General features: G+C 35.3%; 3 protein-coding genes across 10 annotated transcripts; all 3 read left to right on the forward strand.

The window, feature by feature from the left end:
* The first annotated feature begins 8,343 nt into the window (after positions 1–8,343).
* LOC105187461 (rab-like protein 3) lies at positions 8,344–10,683 on the forward strand. Of its 4 annotated transcripts, none has more exons than XM_011148474.3 (5): positions 8,344–8,820; positions 8,961–9,170; positions 9,288–9,358; positions 9,786–9,899; positions 10,002–10,683. In XM_011148474.3, exons 1-5 carry the CDS (start codon positions 8,757–8,759, stop codon positions 10,179–10,181), a joined length of 639 nt encoding a protein of 212 aa, XP_011146776.1. In that variant the 5' UTR covers positions 8,344–8,756; the 3' UTR covers positions 10,182–10,683. The 4 variants fall into 4 exon arrangements, with proteins under 4 accessions (XP_011146776.1, XP_011146609.1, XP_025157161.1 ...); XM_011148307.3 differs by having other exon boundaries at positions 8,345–8,820; positions 9,288–9,439; XM_025301376.1 differs by having other exon boundaries at positions 8,351–8,820; positions 9,291–9,358.
* A 625-nt stretch (positions 10,684–11,308) lies between these two features.
* LOC105186050 (putative ATPase N2B) lies at positions 11,309–14,567 on the forward strand. 5 transcript variants are annotated; one of them, XM_011146007.3, is made up of 8 exons: positions 11,309–11,655; positions 11,814–12,203; positions 12,501–12,686; positions 12,765–13,006; positions 13,318–13,486; positions 13,578–13,718; positions 13,857–13,976; positions 14,059–14,567. In XM_011146007.3, the coding sequence occupies exons 1-8, from the start codon at positions 11,455–11,457 to the stop codon at positions 14,179–14,181; spliced, it is 1,572 nt and encodes a 523-aa protein (XP_011144309.2). In that variant the 5' UTR covers positions 11,309–11,454; the 3' UTR covers positions 14,182–14,567. The 5 variants fall into 5 exon arrangements, with proteins under 5 accessions (XP_011144309.2, XP_019698411.1, XP_019698407.1 ...); XM_019842852.2 differs by having other exon boundaries at positions 11,342–11,521; positions 11,702–12,203; XM_019842848.2 differs by having other exon boundaries at positions 11,362–11,521; positions 11,685–12,203.
* Positions 14,568–16,468: 1,901 nt separating this feature from the next.
* On the forward strand, positions 16,469–17,932 carry Dera (deoxyribose-phosphate aldolase). The gene is made up of 5 exons (XM_011146019.3): positions 16,469–16,623; positions 16,720–16,904; positions 16,961–17,108; positions 17,226–17,617; positions 17,684–17,932. The coding sequence occupies exons 1-5, from the start codon at positions 16,602–16,604 to the stop codon at positions 17,864–17,866; spliced, it is 930 nt and encodes a 309-aa protein (XP_011144321.1). The 5' UTR covers positions 16,469–16,601; the 3' UTR covers positions 17,867–17,932.
* The last annotated feature ends 1,067 nt before the right edge of the window (positions 17,933–18,999 follow it).

An 18,999-nucleotide genomic window follows, 5' to 3' on the forward strand; every position in this document is an offset into this window, starting at 1 on the left:
TTATTATTTCTCTAATCCTGTTGTAGGATTGATTTATCGGAATGTTTTTAAGGTTTCCAACCTTTCTTCTTTCTGAACTCCGCTTTCTACTGGGAGTAGTGAAGAGTGTCGATCCATGTAGTCCAAAATGTAGAGTTTTGAAATGGTGCTTTAATTTGGTACACTGTCCGAAGCCTGATCTCTAACCGTTTAGGAGATATCGAGTTAAAGTTTCCAACTTTCTCTCGCGATATCACTTCTCCTCGTCCGCTTCTACTGGAGTTAAGAGAGTCGTCCATGTAGTGCAAATGTAGGGTTTTGAAAAGGCTTTAATTTGGTTACCGTCCGATAGCCTGTATCTCTAACCTTTTAGGAGATATCGAAAGGTTTAAAGTTTTCCAACCTTTCTCTGTCGATATCCAGCTTATCGTTCGATATCTCCGCTTTCTACTGGGTAGTGAGATGTCGCATGTAGTCCATAATATGTATAGGTTTTGAAAGTCTTATTTTGGTTTGGTACATGTCCGAAGCCTGTATCTCTAACCGTTTAGGAGATATCGAAGGTTAAAGTTTTCCAACCTTTCTCCGTCGATATCCAGCCTTCATCCGTCGATATCTCCGCTTCTACTGGGAGTAGAGGGTCGTCCATGTAGTCCAAAATGTAGGGTTTTGAAAGGGCTTTAATTTGGTACCAGGCCGAAGCCTGTATCTCTAACCATTTAGGAGATATCGAAGGTTAAAGTTTTCCAGCCTTTCTCTATCGATATCCAGCCTTCATCCGTCGATATCTCCGCTTCTACTGGGAGTAGAGAGTTGTCCATGTAGTCCAAAATGTAGGGTTTTGAAAGGGCTTTCATTTGGTACCAGTCCGAAGCCTGTATCTCTAACAGTTTAGGAGATATCGAAGGTTAAAGTTTTCCAACCTTTCTCCGTCGATATCTCCGCTTCCACTGGGAGTTGAGAGTCGTCCATGTAGTCCAAAATGTAGGGTTTTGAAAGGGCTTTAATTTGGTACCAGTCCGAAGCCTGTATCTCTAACCGTTTAGGAGATATCGAAGGTTAAAGTTTTCCAACCTTTCGTTGATATCTCCGGTTCTACTGGGAGTAGAGAGTCGTCATTTATGGCAAAATGTAGGGTTTTGAGAGGTCTTTATTTTGGTGCCAGAAACATGCCTGTATCTCTAAGCGTTTAAGATATATCGAAGGTTAAAGTTTTCCAGCCTTTCGTTGATATCTCCGCTTCTACTGGGAGTAGAGATTCGTCATTTGCGGCAAAATGTAGGGTTTTGAGAGGACTTTATTTTGGTGCCAGAAGCAGGCCTCTCTCTAGCCGTTTAGGAGATATCGAAGGTTAAAATTTTCCAACCTTTTACCGTTGATATCTCTGCTTCTACTAGTAGTTGATAGTCGTAATTTACGGGAAAATGTAGGGTTTTGAGAGAACTATATTTTGGTGCAAGAAACAGGCCTGTATCTCTAGCCGTTTAGGAGATATCGAATGTTAAATTTTTCCAACTTTTTCCGTTCCAACAAATTAACTTGAATAAACGTATGATTAGTATCAATTTTTCTTCTCTTATAAAGAAATGAAAGAATAAATCAGTACCGAAAATTGAAGACCGATCAATATTTAATTGTATGTATACTTTGTTGATTCCCCTGGCGGGGTTACAAATTCCAATACAACTTCTCCTTACTTCCTATTACGCTCGCCCCTATCCTCTTGCACACGCACACACCCACACACACACACACACACTCCCATCCCCTGCCCCTCCTTATAACTACTTTACAAATATCTTATATCTACTCGCTCGCTTATCTCTTATAATTAATTGTTCGCTTGTCATCTATTCTTATACATATGTATATATATATATTTCTATGCCGCTTTTACTCCTATAATTCTTATATCCTAACGCCGATTTTCGCTTTCCTCCATTCATTACATTCCTTCACAGTTTCTCCCTCGCTCTCTCTCTCTCTCATCCTTTTAATCCACTTCGTCCTCCCTCTCGCCCCCTCCTTTCTTTCACCTCTCTCATCCCCCTCTCCCTCCACCCTCCTAGCAGCCTTTCTACCACCTATCCCCATCCCTCTCCCTCTCCCCCCATCCCATAAACGAACGACCCGTCCACGATCAATATTTATTTTATTCAGCAAATTAACGCGGATAAATGAACGATTCGTATCAATTTTTTCTTTTCTTATACAGAAATGAAAGAGTAAAACAGTATCGAAAATTGAATATTGATTAATACCATAAATCAGTGTCAGAAAATTGTTTAAGTGCAATGACAATTTGTTCTTATTTTTCACGTACTTACCCCTCTAATTTAATCAACAAATTAACTCTGCTAACGAACGGTCCGTATCAATTTTTCTTTTCTTATAAAGAAATGAGAGAATAAATCAGTACCGAAAACCGAAGATCGATCAATACGTAATTTTTCCATCAAACTAACGCGGATAAATGAACGATTCGTGTTAATTTTCTGTTTTCTTAGAGAAATGAAAGAGTAAATCAGTACCGAATATCGAATATCGATTAATACCGTAAATCAGTGTCAGAAAATTGTCCAAGTGCAAAGACAATTTGCTCACATTTTTCAGGTACTTACCCGTCTAAACTTATTCAACAAATTAACGGGGATAAACGAACGATTGGTATCAATTTTTTTGTCTTATAAAAAATGAGAAAATAAATCAGTACCGAAAACCGAAGACTGATTAATATCATAAATCAATGTCAAGAAAATTATCCAAGTGCAATGACAAGTTGTTTTCATCTTGCAGGTACTTACCCCACTAATTTATTCAACAAATTAAGTCGGATAAAAGAACGATTCGTATCAATTTTTATTCTCTTATAAAGAAATTAGAGAATCAGTCAGTACCGAAAATTGAAGACCGATCAATATTTAATTTATTCATCAAATTAACGCGGATAACTGAACAACGCTCCGTATGAATTTTTTTTTCTTATAGAGAAATGAAAGAGTAAATTAGTACCGAAAATCGCATATCGATTAATACCGTAAATCAGTGTCAGGAAATTGTCCAAGTGCAATGACAATTTGTTCTCATTTTCCAGGTACTTACCCCTCTAAACTTATTCAACAAATTAACTCGGATAAATGAACGATTCGTATTAATTTTCTGTTTTCTTATAGAGAAATGAAAGAGTAAATCAATACCGAAAACCGAATATCGATTAATACCGTAAATCAGTGTCAGAGAATTGTCCAAGTGCAATGACAATTTGTTCTTATTTTTCAGGTACTTACCCCTTTAATTTACTTAACAAATTAACTGTGTTAAACGCACGATCCGTATCAATTTTTCTTTTCTTATAAAGAAATGAGAGTATAAATCAGTACCGAAAACCGAAGACCGATCAATACGTAATTTTTCCATCAAATTAACGCGGATAAATGAACGATTCGTATTAATTTTCTGTTTTCTTATAGAGAAATGAAAGAGTAAATCAATACCGAAAACCGAATATCGATTAATACCGTAAATCAGTGTCAGAGAATTGTCCAAGTGCAATGACCATTTGTTCTTATTTTTCAGGTACTTACCCCTTTAATTTACTTAACAAATTAACTGTGTTAAACGCACGATCCGTATCAATTTTTCTTTTCTTATAAAGAAATGAGAGTATAAATCAGTACCGAAAACCGAAGACCGATCAATACGTAATTTTTCCATCAAATTAACGCGGATAAATGAACGATTCGTATTAATTTTCTGTTTTCTTATAGAGAAATGAAAGAGTAAATCAATACCGAAAACCGAATATCGATTAATACCGTAAATCAGTGTCAGAGAATTGTCCAAGTGCAATGACCATTTGTTCTTATTTTTCAGGTACTTACCCCTTTAATTTACTTAACAAATTAACTGTGTTAAACGCACGATCCGTATCAATTTTTCTTTTCTTATAAAGAAATGAGAGTATAAATCAGTACCGAAAACCGAAGACCGATCAATACGTAATTTTTCCATCAAATTAACGCGGATAAATGAACGATTCGTATTAATTTTCTGTTTTCTTATAGAGAAATGAAAGAGTAAATCAGTACCGAAAATCGAATATCGATTAATACCGTAAATCAGTGTCAGAGAATTGTCCAAGTGCAATGACAATTTGTTCTTATTTTTCAGGTACTTACCCCTTTAATTTACTTAACAAATTAATTCTGTTAATCGAACGATCCGTATCAATTTTTCTTCTCTTATAAAGAAATAAGAGAATAAATCAGTACCGAAAACCGAAGACCGATCAATACGTAATTTTTCCATCAAATTAACGCGGATAAATGAACGATTCGTATTAATTTTCTGTTTTCTTATAGAGAAATGAAAGAGTAAATCAATACCGAAAACCGAATATCGATTAATACCGTAAATCAGTGTCAGAGAATTGTCCAAGTGCAATGACCATTTGTTCTTATTTTTCAGGTACTTACCCCTTTAATTTACTTAACAAATTAACTGTGTTAAACGCACGATCCGTATCAATTTTTCTTTTCTTATAAAGAAATGAGAGTATAAATCAGTACCGAAAACCGAAGACCGATCAATACGTAATTTTTCCATCAAATTAACGCGGATAAATGAACGATTCGTATTAATTTTCTGTTTTCTTATAGAGAAATGAAAGAGTAAATCAGTACCGAAAATCGAATATCGATTAATACCGTAAATCAGTGTCAGAGAATTGTCCAAGTGCAATGACAATTTGTTCTTATTTTTCAGGTACTTACCCCTTTAATTTATTTAACAAATTAACTGTGTTAAACGCACGATCCGTATCAATTTTTCTTCTCTTATAAAGAAATAAGAGAATAAATCAGTACCGAAAACCGAAGACCGATCAATACGTAATTTTTCCATCAAATTAACGCGGATAAATGAACGATTCGTATTAATTTTCTGTTTTCTTGTAGAGGAATGAAAGAGTAAATCAGTACTGAAAATCGAATATCGATCAATACCATAAATCAGTGTCAGAAGATTGTCCAAGTGCAATGACAATTCGTTCTCATTCCCGAGTCTTTCCCAAGTCGAAATATTAATTCTACATTGATCCTGCAAATTGCATCCAATTTGAAAAATCATTGCAGAATATCTAGATGCGCAATAGTGAACAAGCTTTGTCTTACCTGAACGTTACATCTGGCTACTCTCGCAGTCTCGCCCATGATGAGTCTTCAACAGCGACGTATTCCGCAGTTTAATACTCGTTTATCTCGATAATGTATATGTACTTAATCCTTATATTCTTAATTTAAATGAGCAATTTTTGTTGATATTGATTATATATTTGCTTAACAGCGCAAGAAAGAGAACAAAGATAAACACGTAAATAGAACTGTCTTTGTTAGAACTGCGCGTGAGATAAATATATAAGGATTAAATAATCATATAAGAATTAGAGGAAATGGGAGATGAAAAACACTTTTTATTCTCATCATTCTTAAAGTTCTTTTTTCTTTTTTCTTCTCTTTTTTTTTTTTCTTTTTTCTAATGAGAATGATGAGAATTGTAGCTCTCAAAAGAGCTGAAGCTGCAAAAAGACAACGGTTATGTCTAATAATGCTGTTTCACTAATAGAGATTTTAATTCTAATTCGGTACAATAAGAAAGATAAACAAGAATGAGAAACGGACATTCTAGCAGATTCTAAAGGGAAACAGCAATCTGAGCATTATTAGGCGAATAAAAATCAATACTTGTAAAATTTATATCAGATTCTAAGATCATTATTCATAGTTTTTTAAATTATGTGCAATTTTTCATTGAGAACATAATTACAAATTTATATTCATAAACCTTAGCTTGCCTTAGCAACCTTGCTTGAATAGACATTCATATTTTATGAGAAAAGAAAAGTAGAACTCACTGTTACGTGAAATTAGTTTAACGAATAATCAAATTTCAAACTATTTTTCAGATGATAAACTATGAATGCTGATCTAATTTCGACTCGGGTATGTCCTTACTTCGAATAAGGTCCGTTAAAATCAGAAAAATCTTGAGTAATAATAATGACTCGAGATACCTCGAATACCATATATGATGTATCGCTGTCCACGTCTCTCGGCGCGCTCCAAGTCCTCTGCATCCTGACTTCTCGATCCGACGTCCTCCTTCTGGTTACTCCGTCGCAGCACCCCCGGATACTCCATCGTAGCACTGGCGATGACACTGACTCTAGCTCTAACACTCGCGCAAGTAAGATTCGGGGACAAAGAAACGCGTATTAACCGATACGACTACCGACACTCGTACTCTGCGTCGCGGTATGCGCGTCGTTCGTCGGCCCGAGGCGCAATGTCCTTTCCGCAATCACGGAGTCATGTATAAGCGTATGAAAACAAACAATCGGGAAGGCACGGTTACCCCCCACTTTGCCGATCAGTGTTGATGCCTGCGTCGTCCGTTAGCTGAAAATGAAAACAACTCGTATTTTCAAAGCATGCCTGTGAGAGATTCGCTTCAAACTTCGTAATACTTTACGTCTGTCCCAAGAATCATATTACGCCGAATTTAAACCGTCTCTATTGACATGCGAATTTTGTCTCGTTCTTATTAAATGTTAGATTATCCGCTGCGGACAATAAGTCTTCTACTTTTCATCTAATATTCAATGATAATAAATAACATTTAATTGCATTCGTTTGACATTTTTTATTTCGAAAATAAAAAAATATATACCAGGGTGAGATTTCACCCATAACAACATCAACGTGATTTTCTTTGATGCTTTTTTTAAAAGTTCAAATATTTCGTCGACTCGCGGGATATTTATAATTGGAGTCTCGTCGCGTTAATTAACATGTGCTCCTCCGAGAGGATCGAATGCTCACCGACGGTCACTGTCAGTGCCACGAGCGAATGTCCGGAGCGGACGGGATGCCGAATTGAGAAGCAGGACGAAGGGAACGGGACGCGGGCAACGATACATCATGCGTCTCCAGACGTATCAAATCGATAATTATACAGGAGACTTTAATACGGCAACATGTATGTAGAGGATTTAATATTTAATATGTACTTTTATTTTCCCTGCTCACCCTCTACGCTCTTTTTAGACCTTCGGGCATAGTCTGGCATAGAGATAGTAACTATGGTTGCAGCACGGACATAAACCGCCTGAAAGTGGATGTAGCACGGACTTCCACCACATGCAGATTATACAACCAAGATTTGAAAGTGGATGTAGCATCGTAGTTCTCCTCTCAAAATGGATGCATATGGCGCCCATTTCCAGCTAAAAATCGCCGAAAACGTCGTGTTGGCCGCTCTCAGCTTCCTCTCTGGTTTCACTACGAAGATTAAAGTTTTCCAACATTTCTCCATTGATATCTCCGCTTCTACTGGGAGTAGAGAGTCGTCCATGTAGTCGAAAATGTAGGGTTTTGAGAGGACTTTATTTTGGTGCCAGAGCCAGGACTGTATCTCTAACCGTTTAAGAGATATCGAAGACTAAAGTTTTCCAACCTTTCTCCGTTGATATCTCCGCTTCTACTGGGAGCAGAGAGTCGTCATTGTAGTCGAAAATGTAGGGTTTTGAGAGGACTTTATTTTGGTACCTGTCCGAAGCCTGTATCTCTAACCGTTTAGGAGATATCGAAGATTAAAGTTTTCTAACATTATTCCGTTGATATCTCCGCTTCTACTGGGAGTAGAGTGTCGTCCATGTAGTCCAAAATGTTGGGTTTTGAAAGGGCTTTAATTTGGTACCTGTCCGAAGCCTGTATCTCTAACCGTTTAGGAGATATCGAAGGTTAAAGTTTTCCAACCTTTCTCCGTCGATATCCAGTCTTCATCCGTCGATATCTCCGCTTCTACTGGGAGTAGAGAGTCGTCCATGTAGTCCAAAATGTAGGGTTTTGAAAGGGCTTTAATTTGGTACCTGTCTGAAGCCTGTATCTCTAACCGTTTAGGAGATATCGAAGGTTAAAGTTTTCCAACCTTTCTCCGTCGATATCTCCGCTTCTACTGGGAGTAGAGAGTCGTCCATGTAGTGCAAAATGTAGGGTTTTGAAAGGGCTTTAATTTGGTACCTGTCGGAAGCCTGTATCTCTATCCGTTTAGGAGATATCGAAGGTTAAAGTTTTCCAAGCTTTCTCCGTCGATATCTAAGCTTCTACTGGGAGTAGAGAGTCGTCACTTACGGCAAAATGTAGGGTTTTGAGAGGACTTTAATTTGGTGTCAGAACCAGGCCTTTATCTCTAACCGTTTAGGAGATATCGAAGGTTAAATTTTTCCAGCCTTTCTCCGTCGATATCCAGCCTTCCTCCGTCGATATCTCCGCTTCTACTGGGAGTAGTCAACGTAGTTCCAGGCTACAAATGGGCGCAGATGGCGTTAAAATCAGTCATCAAAATGCATATCGCCAAAAACTCCGACGTGGCCGCTCTCAGGCTTCTCTCTGATTAAAGTAACACTTTTATTTAAATAACATAAATATATATACATTTTTTTGACATTTACAACGAGGATATGTTATTTAACACTACACTTCTTTCCATTTCTGGATTCCACATTTGAATTACTCGTAATGCTGCTACTCCGTAATGTTCAAAGCGTTATGTGGACTTAGAGTTGCACGGTCTGCACTTAAAATGAAGTAGATATATGTTTGTTGCTCAAGATGGAAGAGAGAAGAAAGCAGATTTGTTATAAGGCAATTCAAAAAGTGTAGCTATAACGAACAGACTGACATTCAGAAAGTTCCGTACGTATAGTTCATAAAAAACACATGAAATTTAACTTCCTGATGGCAGCAATTGATAAAGTCAAAATTATCGTAGTGGGCGATTCTGGTAAATATAAAATTTGTGATATTTATATAGAGTATGTAGGTTATTTATAATTGAGCCACCCATAATATATGATGAGTCTTTATTAATATTACTTGTATTAATGAACATGTATTGGAGAGTCAATATTTGAATTATCACAGGTGTTGGTAAAACATCTTTGACGCATTTGATATGCCAACAGCAACCTATCAGCAATCCTTCCTGGACAGTAGGTTGCTCAGTAGAAGTCAAATTACATGAGTACAGAGAAGGAACGCCTAATCAGAGACGATACTTTATTGAATTATGGGATGTTGGTGGCAGTCAAAATCACAAAAACACAAGATCTGTGTTTTACAATCCTACAAATGGTACGCATATGTCATATTGAAATAGACACAAGACTGTATTAATAAATGGAATACCATACTTAAATTTATAATCATGATAAAATCTGACGATGAATACAAATATATGTCTTTTATAAGTAGGTATAATACTGGTCCATGACTTAACAAATCGCAAATCACAGCAGAACTTGCAGAAATGGCTAGAAGAGGTATTAAACAAAGATGGGACTTTCTCCAAATCCAAATCATTTGATGACTTTGATCCTGAAAAGTTTGTGGGCTTAACTCATGTAAAAAACTTTCAAATTATTCAATTGCAACATCATATATATATAACATTATACATATGTATATGATATATATTAGATATAATAAATATATGAGTAACATTAACTGTGAAAACAGTTTTGCAACTGTTTATGTTTTTTAATTTATATTTATTCAATAGATTAATTGTATTATTATATCATCTTTTTCCCCTAGCATGCTAAATATATATTTAATGATCAAATTATGTTGAGAAATTGTTTGTAATTGTCAGAAAAAACATTCAATGAAACCTTTCAATCTTTGAAGATGTAACACAAGATGCTAAAGTAACATTGATCTCTATTGAACATATTTGTTTGTTTCCAGATTCCAATTTTAGTGATTGGCACAAAGCTTGACTTAATTCCTGAAGTAAAATCCAATGTACATAGACGTTCCTCAACTATCGCAGAGGAATGTGGTGCTGATGAAATATTTTTGGTAAATATTAAAACATATAAAATCAATTCATTGAATATGTTTATTACATTTGTGATTTGGATCACAGAGCTATGTCTAATCATTATATCATTATTTTAACAGGACTGCCGTCAAATAAGATCTTTAGCAGCTGGCTCTAGTTCTTCTGTAAAGCTCAGTAGGTTCTTTGATAAAGTTATTGAAAGACGTTACTATGCCTCTAGAGAAGGGTTCAATCTTGACAAACGCAGACCACCATTGTATTCTTCTTCAGTCTACACAAAATCTTATCACAATGACTAAGCAACATGTAGGGAGCTTGACAGAATATTCTTATTCTACATTACTTAGGATAATTTTCGATTTTGTAATATAATATCACTGCAGAATTGTGCAAGTCGAGTAATCGGGTGTCACAAGGTAATAATCATGCATTTCTTTATCTACATTCCTAATCTTCCTACGGAAGTGTTTTGTCGGATGTGCTCAAGATACGACTGTGAACAAAGTAGATAAAAAGATTTATATATACATGTCTGGATTTAAGTAGCCAAGCGCTCGTGTGCAGGTAGAGAACTCTTTAAACTGAATAAAAAAATTCTGTCATTTTGTAAATTACCACAGTCATTACTGAGACATAAATAATCGTGGTAATTTAAAAATGTTAGAGGATTCTTCTACTTTTTATAACAATTTCTTAATCCATTCACTCTGTATATGTACAAGTTGCTGTCTCTTACGGTTGATTATGAAAATATACTAAGCTCACAATACTTTCCATATAATTATGTTATAAGACACATTGTTTTATATACAATATAATTTCATATATCTTGACTATATTGTAAAAATATATTTTATCAATTTCTTTTTAATAAGTACAATTCGTGTAATTGTTGGTCATTTGAGAAATATATATGAAAGATCAGTTTTTTTTTTCTGTTCAAACCGATATAGGAAGTGTACAAAGATTCCTAAACAGAGTTGTCATTATTTCCTCAGATTTTAGAAATAGTGGTTGTGTTCAGAAAACAAAGCGCTCACTGAGCGCTTAGTAACTATTGGTCCTTACTGTTAGATCCTTACATTCAGACTAATAACATTGACGAATTATTCAACTGTTGTGTATTCTGAACGCAGCCAGTGTTAAATGATATCGAAAACTGAATCTATCGGATATACTGTGGACACTCTGATATCGAGTTACGTCTTTATCTTGGAGAGACTTTCTGTAGTTGAAATTTTCCCACTCCTGCTGTGATTTATGCTTATACCATAGATTACGACATGATTAGCATGAAATTGGTCTGAATCTGCATCATACTTGTCCCCCCAGATTCCCTAGAAAACAGAACTTTCCATTGGCTATTGAAGTGATATATTGGATGTAATTTGAAACGGATCGACTGATTCGCAATCATTTTATGTCACGCGTCACGGCGCGCAGCGACAGATGTTTCAAAAAGCACGTCCTCGCCAAAAGAGCGGATAAGTGAGTAAGTGTGCGAAATGTCACACATATGTCATGAACTGACAGCTCCAAGGAGGAAGACGGATCTTTCTTTGCCATGTATTTATGAGTCATTGCGATATATCGTCATATCTCTATCCTAGAGATCAAGGCACACTTAGCTCTTTTACATGTATGTGTGAATGTTTAATTTGGAACATATGTAATATTTGCCATTTCTCGTATCCGTATTGTCAAGGTTATCTTATCTTTATATTCGATCATTTCGTTGATAAGAATTTTAGGATAATGGTAACAATTGCTTTCGTAAGTCACTTAAAGGATTCTTTCCTTAGTTTAGCTATTATTGCAGCCTAATTTCTGCAATTGAACAACCTAATGACCTTCCACAATCTGGGATTGTAATGTGGTAAGCGATAAGCAGTTTTTAATAGATGGTTTTTCCTTTTTTTTTTTTTTTTCAGGAAATATCCGCAATCATGAATCACTGTCTCGTTAAGAAGTGCATCAGAACGAATTATCTTTTTTATATGTTAATGCGTGTTCAGCCTATAATATACATTCAGAAATGTCATGCTCATAATATAGAGATAAATTTGAATAATGGACCAGTCAGTATTTTGAAGCAAAAGATTATGAGAGGCGAGTTGATGAAAGATGCGCACCAAATGAAAGTGGCACAGATCTTGCAGGGAGTTTATCAAGAAGTGCATAATTACAAGCCACAACAATTAAACATATTGGAGAAATGGTTTGGTGGCAAGAAGAAGGACGCGCCAAAAGGCTTGTACATTTATGGAGCAGTAGGTGGAGGTAAAACAATGTTGATGGACCTATTTTACAATTGTTGCCAGGTATCTCGGGTTGCTGCTTGAATAAGTACTGTATATGGCGAATTAGATTAATATTTTTAATTCCTTGACATAATAATCTGTTTTCCAAATTGATTTGGAAAATTAGAATCGTACAACCATTTACAAAAGTAACAAAAAAAATATAAAAATTTCCAAAATTAAAATAGATATATAACAATTGTTTATACATACGTTAGAGTAGTAGGTCAAAATGTAATTTGCCATATGTGATATAAAACAAATATAATGTCACTTTGATAACATAATGCATTTTGAAGTGAAAATTTCTCACTTCAGATCGAGAACAAGAAGAGAGTTCACTTTCACTCCTTTATGCTGGATGTTCATAACAGAGTGCACGAGGTGAAAAAGACCATTGTACGAGATGTTACCAGCACCAAGTTGCAACCTTTTGATCCAATACCTCCGGTCGCGTCCGGTATTGCCGAGAAGGCTTGGCTGTTATGTTTCGATGAATTTCAGGTTGACATTAATGCCCGTCGTAAAGAAAAACTGAAAATACTCGATAGTAGAAATTTAATGAAAGTAAATATATCGAAGGTGACAGACATCGCGGATGCCATGATATTAAAAAGGCTGTTCACGGAACTTTTTGATAACGGTGTGATAGTAGTGGCGACTAGTAATAGGTCGCCGGACAATCTGTATAAGAATGGATTACAGAGGGGAAACTTCGTGCCGTTTATTCAAGTGCTGAAGAATCATTGCTCTGTCAGTAACTTAGATTCTGGGATAGATTACCGTTTAAAATCGGGATCCGGCAACAAGAAAATATACTTTATGTACGTATATATTGATAAAAGCAGCGCCGTATTAATCTTCCTTTGGGCTCTGGGTTCCTTGTCTCTGCAGAGTATACAAATTTAATATAATTTTCATTTTGTTTTTTTGCTCAAAAGAAAACATTTCTGCTCGTAAATTATACATTACGTTGAAAAATTTATCTAAACGTGCCGTATGTGAAAAGCTGTTGAGTAATATTTCGTGGAGAGCCAAATTTGCAGAGTTCCCAATACCTAGTGTGTGTGTAGGAAGTACGGTCTTGTTATTGAACACGTCACGATTAATCGAGTTACATAATTGATGGTTCAAGAAAAGGCAAGGACGCAGCAAATGACGTGGATAAAGTCTTCAAATATTTGTGCTCTATGGAGAACGATGTTGTACGACCGCGAACAATCTCTATTAGAGGACGCAACGTCAGTTTTTGCAAAACTTGCGGCCAAGTGCTCGACTCTACGTTCGAGGAATTGTGCGACAGGGTGAGACAGGCTCGGAATGTTTTTGAATTATATATGCAGATGGGAAAATTGTATCTATAGAAATACATAAAGTGCGTTTTTTTCGGCACAGCCTCTTGGAGCGAGCGATTATCTGCAGTTGAGTCAAATATTTCACACAGTAATCATAAGAGATATGCCGCAGCTGAACTTACGACTCAAATCTCAAGCCAGGAGATTTATCACGCTTATTGATACGTTGTATGATAACAGAGTGAGGCGCACTATATTTCTAATTTAAGACATTGATTTTTTTTAAGTATCTTTAAAGATATACCAGCATTCAAAATTAATACAGAAGTTATGTAAATAATGTAAGATATTTGTATGTAATATTTTATAATATTTATAGGTACGAGTAGTTATGTCGGCGACTGTACCACATACGCAACTATTTTTGCCAGAAGCCGAGTCCGAATACACTGACGAGAAGAGGATGCTGATGGATGATTTAAAGATCTCTCATGGTTCAGTAAGTAAGCCAAAGCTAGTGATATTAGCGATACGTATGAATCTCTTATCAATCGCGATAATTTAATTTACATTATCTGCAGGAGGATCACAAGGCAAATATTTTCACTGGAGAAGAAGAACTGTTCGCATTCGATCGTACAGTGTCGCGTTTGGCCGAGATGCAGACTTCACAGTATTGGGAACAATGGGAGCACCATAGATAATGACATCTTTAAATAGATTTATACATAGACATTAGATGTGAATTTATTTCGCACGTAACGTACAAGTATTGACGATGTGATTTTTACAACAAGATCTCACATACAGTTATTAAAATCTCCGTCAGGTGTGTTTCATCTTGTCAACGGTTCCACTCAGAGTATAAAACGTTTCATATTTCGTCAGTATTTTATTTTCTTCATAGATTATTTTTTGGAAGTAGTTGAGGCTTAATATTAAGTTACTCCTATTTATTAGATTAAAATTATAGACACCAATTTCTAACATAAATGTATGTACTTATGTATATATGTAAAGTTCTAATTACGTGAAATTTCTTGCATCTGTCTGTCCTTCACTTCTTGGTTGAATAAATAATTAATGTTGATTTTGCATGGCTTCTGATTTATTGCCTTGCATCAGTGATTATTGGGGAAATGTGATAATGAAGCAAATATTAGGTTGTTGCAGATGAAATGGCCATTTTTTAATTTTTAATTTAAATTTTTATTCGACACACTTTATATATATCTCGTCAATCAAAATAGTCTCCCTCCACCTCAATACACTTCCCCCAACGTGATACAAGCGCATCAACGGTTGCATTCAGAAAACAAAGCGCTCACTGAGCGCTTAGTAATTATTGGTCCTGTTAGATCCTTAGATTCAGACCAATAACGTTGACGAATTACTCAATCGTTGTGTAACCGTTGTGTTTTCTGAACGCAACTATTGCCTTTCACGGAGAAATTAGAAAAGCGAGATGCAAGAAATTCGTTGGACGCATTTTTCACGTCGCTTTCTGTTTGGAATATCTTTTCACTTAAAAAGTTATTCAGATGCTTAAACAAATGGTAATCAGTTGGAGAAAGGTCAGGAGAATAAGGAGGGTGAGGGAGAACTTCGCATTTGTATTCTGTTAATGTTTTTACAGTTTTTTTGCAATACACGGTCTAGCATCATGGAGCGATAACATACCGCGTCTATTTAATAACGCCGGCTGTTGAATATGCAGTTTTTCCATCACAATGTCAATTTCTTGGCAATATTTATCAGCATTTATAGTTTCACCCTTTTTCAAAAACGAAAGATGCACAATACCCTTGGCAGACCATCATACAGATACCATAACTTTACATGGATGAAGGCTCGGTTTCGGTCGACGATTGCCATAAAGAACCCACTTTTCATCACACGTTACTATTCGATTCAATATTCCTTCATTATTGTGTCGGGAAAGCAAAGATGAGCTGATTTCCATACGGCGAAGCTTGTCTCTCTGTCAGTTCATGTGGTACCCATTTGTCAAGCTTTTTCACTTTCCCCATGGCCTTTAGGTGTCAGGAAACAGTGGAACAGTGAACGTTGATGCTGTGTGCAATATCTCGAACTGATAAACGCGAGTCTGCTTCAACCATGTCTTTCAAAACATTGTCATCAATCACTGATAGTGCATGGCTGCGAGGCAAATTGTCGAAATTTGTATCACCAGACCGAAACTTTTCAAACCAACGTCTAATGGTTCGATCACTTACAGAACCGCCCCCAAAAGCAGTATTTATGTTTCACGTTGCCTCGGCCGCACTATGACCAAGTTTGTATTCGTACAAGAATATTATTCGCATTTTCTTACTTTCCATGTCGAAGAGACAACGATTTTCAACGATATAAACAACGTGATAAAAGTAAGACGTGCGAATTTACGTGTGGAGCATATACTTTTCAAATATCACGCATGCAACGACAGCTGCATGAAAAGAGCTGAACTACTCGGCCGGGAAATTTGAATTTTGAAAAACGGCCATTTCATCTGCAACAACTTAATAGCAATGAATCGCAATTCAAATGATATATGTATACAAATATACGTATCCAAATATAATTATGCAATCATATAATATTGAATAATTGTGACAAGATATACATCTATAAAATTGATATATTCAATCAATACACAGACAATTGAATATATCATAAATGTTTTTCGATTATCTATCGGTTTTTCTGGTCCAATTAATAAACATAGAAATTTATATATATTTTGCGTAATTCCTCTAACAATTTTGTCCAACCGATATAAAAATGCATACACACAATAAAGTTTATTTCGTCGCCAAAAGAAACGGATATTGAAGAATTTCCATATCTTTCTCATGATTCTTTTGTGTATTTTTAATATTATTATTTTAATTCTCGTCTTTCCTAACATTCAATGTAATGTTTTGTTTTATGCATTCAATTTTATAAGTTTTATAAGTTATATCTCCCGCCTATCATCCTTATCACTTTCCATCAGAGGACATGTTGCGTAACCGCAATATGAGAAATATTCGAGAACGAGACAGATTGCTGTTATTCGTATGATACGTGATAATAACCTGCCTGGTAGTTTCAAAGTTGTCCTTCAAGATTCTTCTGTAACATGACGCTGCCATTTTCTGAACGTTTGTAATAAATAAAATAATCGATATACGTTTTATCGCGATATGAGAACGTCTTTAAATTTACATATTCATTTCTATTCTCATTTTATTTTTTAGTGCACTTGCAAGTACATATTAATGAGCCAACAATAAATAAGACTGTTCGACAGATACGTTACAAAGCGAGCACGTTAACAGGCAATAATAAAGTAGCTTGGTTACTGAAAGCAATAACTTTCATTGATTTGACCACTTTAAATAGTGATGATACTAGCAGTAATGTGGAGGAACTTTGTAGAAAGGTAAATGAGAGATTTATTTATCAAATGGAATAGAAATGATCAACATCTAATTATAGGCTGCCAGACCTATAGCCTTCTTACCATTTGACAAATGGGTTGAACCACTTCACACAGCAGCTGTTTGTGTTTATCCATCTAGAATAGCAGATGCAATATCTGCATTGGAATGTAAAAATTATCTAGACAAGATCCGAGTGGCTAGTGGTATGGTTGTATGTGTGTGTGTGTGTGCGTGCGTGTGTGTAAAAAGAAAGATTTCTTTTAATTTAGCTTACAGTAAATATACCAGTTTTGATTGCAATATTTACTTTTATATTACAGTAGCTGCAGGTTTTCCTTCTGGACAATATCCTTTAGCATCCCGATTAGAAGAAGTACGTTGTGTCTTAAAAAGTGGAGCAAATGAAGTGGATATTGTTATTGACCGCTCACTAGCTTTAAGTCATGAGTGGAAACAATTGTATGAAGAGCTGGTAGCTATCCGTAAAATTTGTGATGAACAAAATAAAGATAAAATATGGTTAAAAGCTATACTTGCAACAGGAGAACTGTTTAACTTGAAGGATGTATACAAAGCATCCATGGTGGCTATGATGGCTGGTGCTGATTTTATTAAAACCTCCACAGGAAAAGAAGCTATTAATGCAACTTTGCCTGTTGGCGTTGTAATGTGTAGAGCAGTAAAAGATTTTGCAGATTTAACTGGGAAAATGGTGTGTATAATTATGTGTATATTTATTCTCATTGATCAGATTATATATAATAATTTTTGTTTATAGATTGGCATTAAACCTGCTGGTGGTATCAAGACTGCACAGGATGCACTAGAATGGATGGTTTTGATTAAAGAGGAATTAGGGTCAGCGTGGTTGAATAAAACAAATTTTAGAATTGGTGCATCTAGCTTACTTGGTAATATCGAAAAAGAGATTTTTAATAGTTATCAACCTAATGATGACTAAAAATTTGATTAAATAAGTCAAACCTGTTTGGAATAAAAATATTTTTATACTGCTTTTATAAAATATTAAATTTATTTGGAGCAATAATAAATATATTTTTATATGTACATATTAAAATTTTACATTAAATAAATTTTATTAATGTTAATGTGATTATATAAAAACCAAAATTATGTGCCGATGGAAGATTAGTACAGAATATTGAATTTTTTTCCAAGTTCCAATGCTCAAATGGCTAAACATGTACAGAAAACTTTTAGAAAATCAACATTTACAAATTCTCTTAAATATATCTTCAAATATTTCATAGCCAGCAAAATTATTTGCATAACATCTGTATGGGCATTTTATTGGTTAAGAAGTTATCAAAGTTAGTGATGTTAATTACTGAAGATGTATTTAAGACCATCTTAAATATTGGGTTGTTCAGAAAGTAATTTCAGTTTTCTGCACAAAAATGAAAGGTGATATTTTCAATAGAAAGAAAGTTTTATTCTGTTAAGTATTGACCATTTTGTTTCAACACCTTTTGCCATCTTTGAGATAATAACATGATTCCATGCTCATAGAACTTTTGGTCCTTATTAGCAAAAAATTGAATTAAGTGATTTTTGACACCTTCATTTGAATTGAAATTTTTATCATCCAAAGAATTTTACAGAATTTGACTGAAACAAGTGATAATCGGATGGTGCCAGATCAGGTGAATATGGTGGATGCGGTAGTAAATCCCATCCAAGTGCTAACAGCTTTTGGTGAGTCATTAAACTTGTGTGAGGTATGGCGTTATCATGATGAAACACAACACTTTTTCTGTTCACCAATTCTGCTCTCTTCTGCTTGATGGAATCATTCAATTTATCCAATTGATGACAATACACATTTGAATCAATCGTTTGGTTTGGTAGCAGCTCAAAAAAAACTATTCCCTTCCAATCCCACCAAACAGAGAGCATCACCTTCTTTTGTTGGATATCGGTTTTCAATGTGCTTTGAGCTGGTTCATCATGTCTGCTCCTTGATCTTTTGTGTTTAATATTGTTGTACACAATCCATTTTTCATCTTCAGTTATGAGTCGCTTCAGAAATGGATCGTTTTTCTCACGTTTCAACAGCAAATCGCAGATGGTAAT

The sequence above is a fragment of the Harpegnathos saltator genome, unplaced genomic scaffold (genome assembly GCF_003227715.2).
Source record: "Harpegnathos saltator strain DR-91 unplaced genomic scaffold, Hsal_v8.6 scaffold414, whole genome shotgun sequence".
NCBI lineage: Eukaryota > Metazoa > Arthropoda > Insecta > Hymenoptera > Formicidae > Harpegnathos > Harpegnathos saltator.